The 595-nt window shown below is 37.3% G+C and overlaps 1 protein-coding gene across 1 annotated transcript in view; it reads left to right on the top strand.

Moving 5' to 3' along the window:
- LOC105826531 (chromosome unknown open reading frame, human C5orf64) overlaps positions 1–315 on the top strand; it is a 37,122-nt gene extending 36,807 nt beyond the window's left edge. The window contains 1 exon segment of the mRNA XM_012664508.1: positions 151–315. Within this exon segment, the coding sequence (XP_012519962.1) occupies positions 151–315 (165 nt within the window).
- The last annotated feature ends 280 nt before the right edge of the window (positions 316–595 follow it).

Below are 595 nucleotides of genomic sequence, written 5' to 3'. Positions count from 1 at the left end.
ATTACAGGTGTGAGCCACCATGCCTGGCCCACTTTTGCATTTCTACAAGTACTTTTTGTACAATTATCATGCAGGTAATTTTTTTTTTTTCAACTAGACTCCTTGAGTGTCCTGTCCCCATAACTATTTGCTATTTGATTATTTTTTCAGGTCAATATTTCAAGCACCGCAAAATGTGTAGGAGAATATGAATCCAAGAAAGGACAAGAGAGACAAACAAGAATGTACAATTTTGCCTCCAACATAATGCTTTCAAGGTTAGCTGGCTGCTTTCTAAAATCTACCAAAATTCGCATTTTGGGAATTGCTATGTGACAAAGTTCTGCCGCTGTGGTATTGGGACCACTTGCTCATAGAGTTACAGTTTTTGCCTTCCAGGAATCCATCGTGGTAAGAAAGAGACTTGGGTTGGTTCATTTTTTTTTTTTTTTAAAGCTACAAGGAAGTCAAGTCCATGACCACACTTATGCTCACATTTACTGAAACAGGCCAGTCTCAGAACTAAACAATGAAAATGAAAATTAATCAGGGACTCCTCTGGGCCTCACATATGGCAGTTTTGGATCTGTTTTTCTTTTTTTTTACTATCATAATT

This window comes from Propithecus coquereli, unplaced genomic scaffold (genome assembly GCF_000956105.1).
Source record: "Propithecus coquereli isolate 6110/MARCELLA unplaced genomic scaffold, Pcoq_1.0 Scaffold9, whole genome shotgun sequence".
Classification (NCBI taxonomy): Eukaryota; Metazoa; Chordata; class Mammalia; order Primates; family Indriidae; genus Propithecus; species Propithecus coquereli.
The sequence above is the reverse complement of the archived record's forward strand: the minus strand, read 5'-3'. Positions and strand labels throughout refer to the sequence as shown.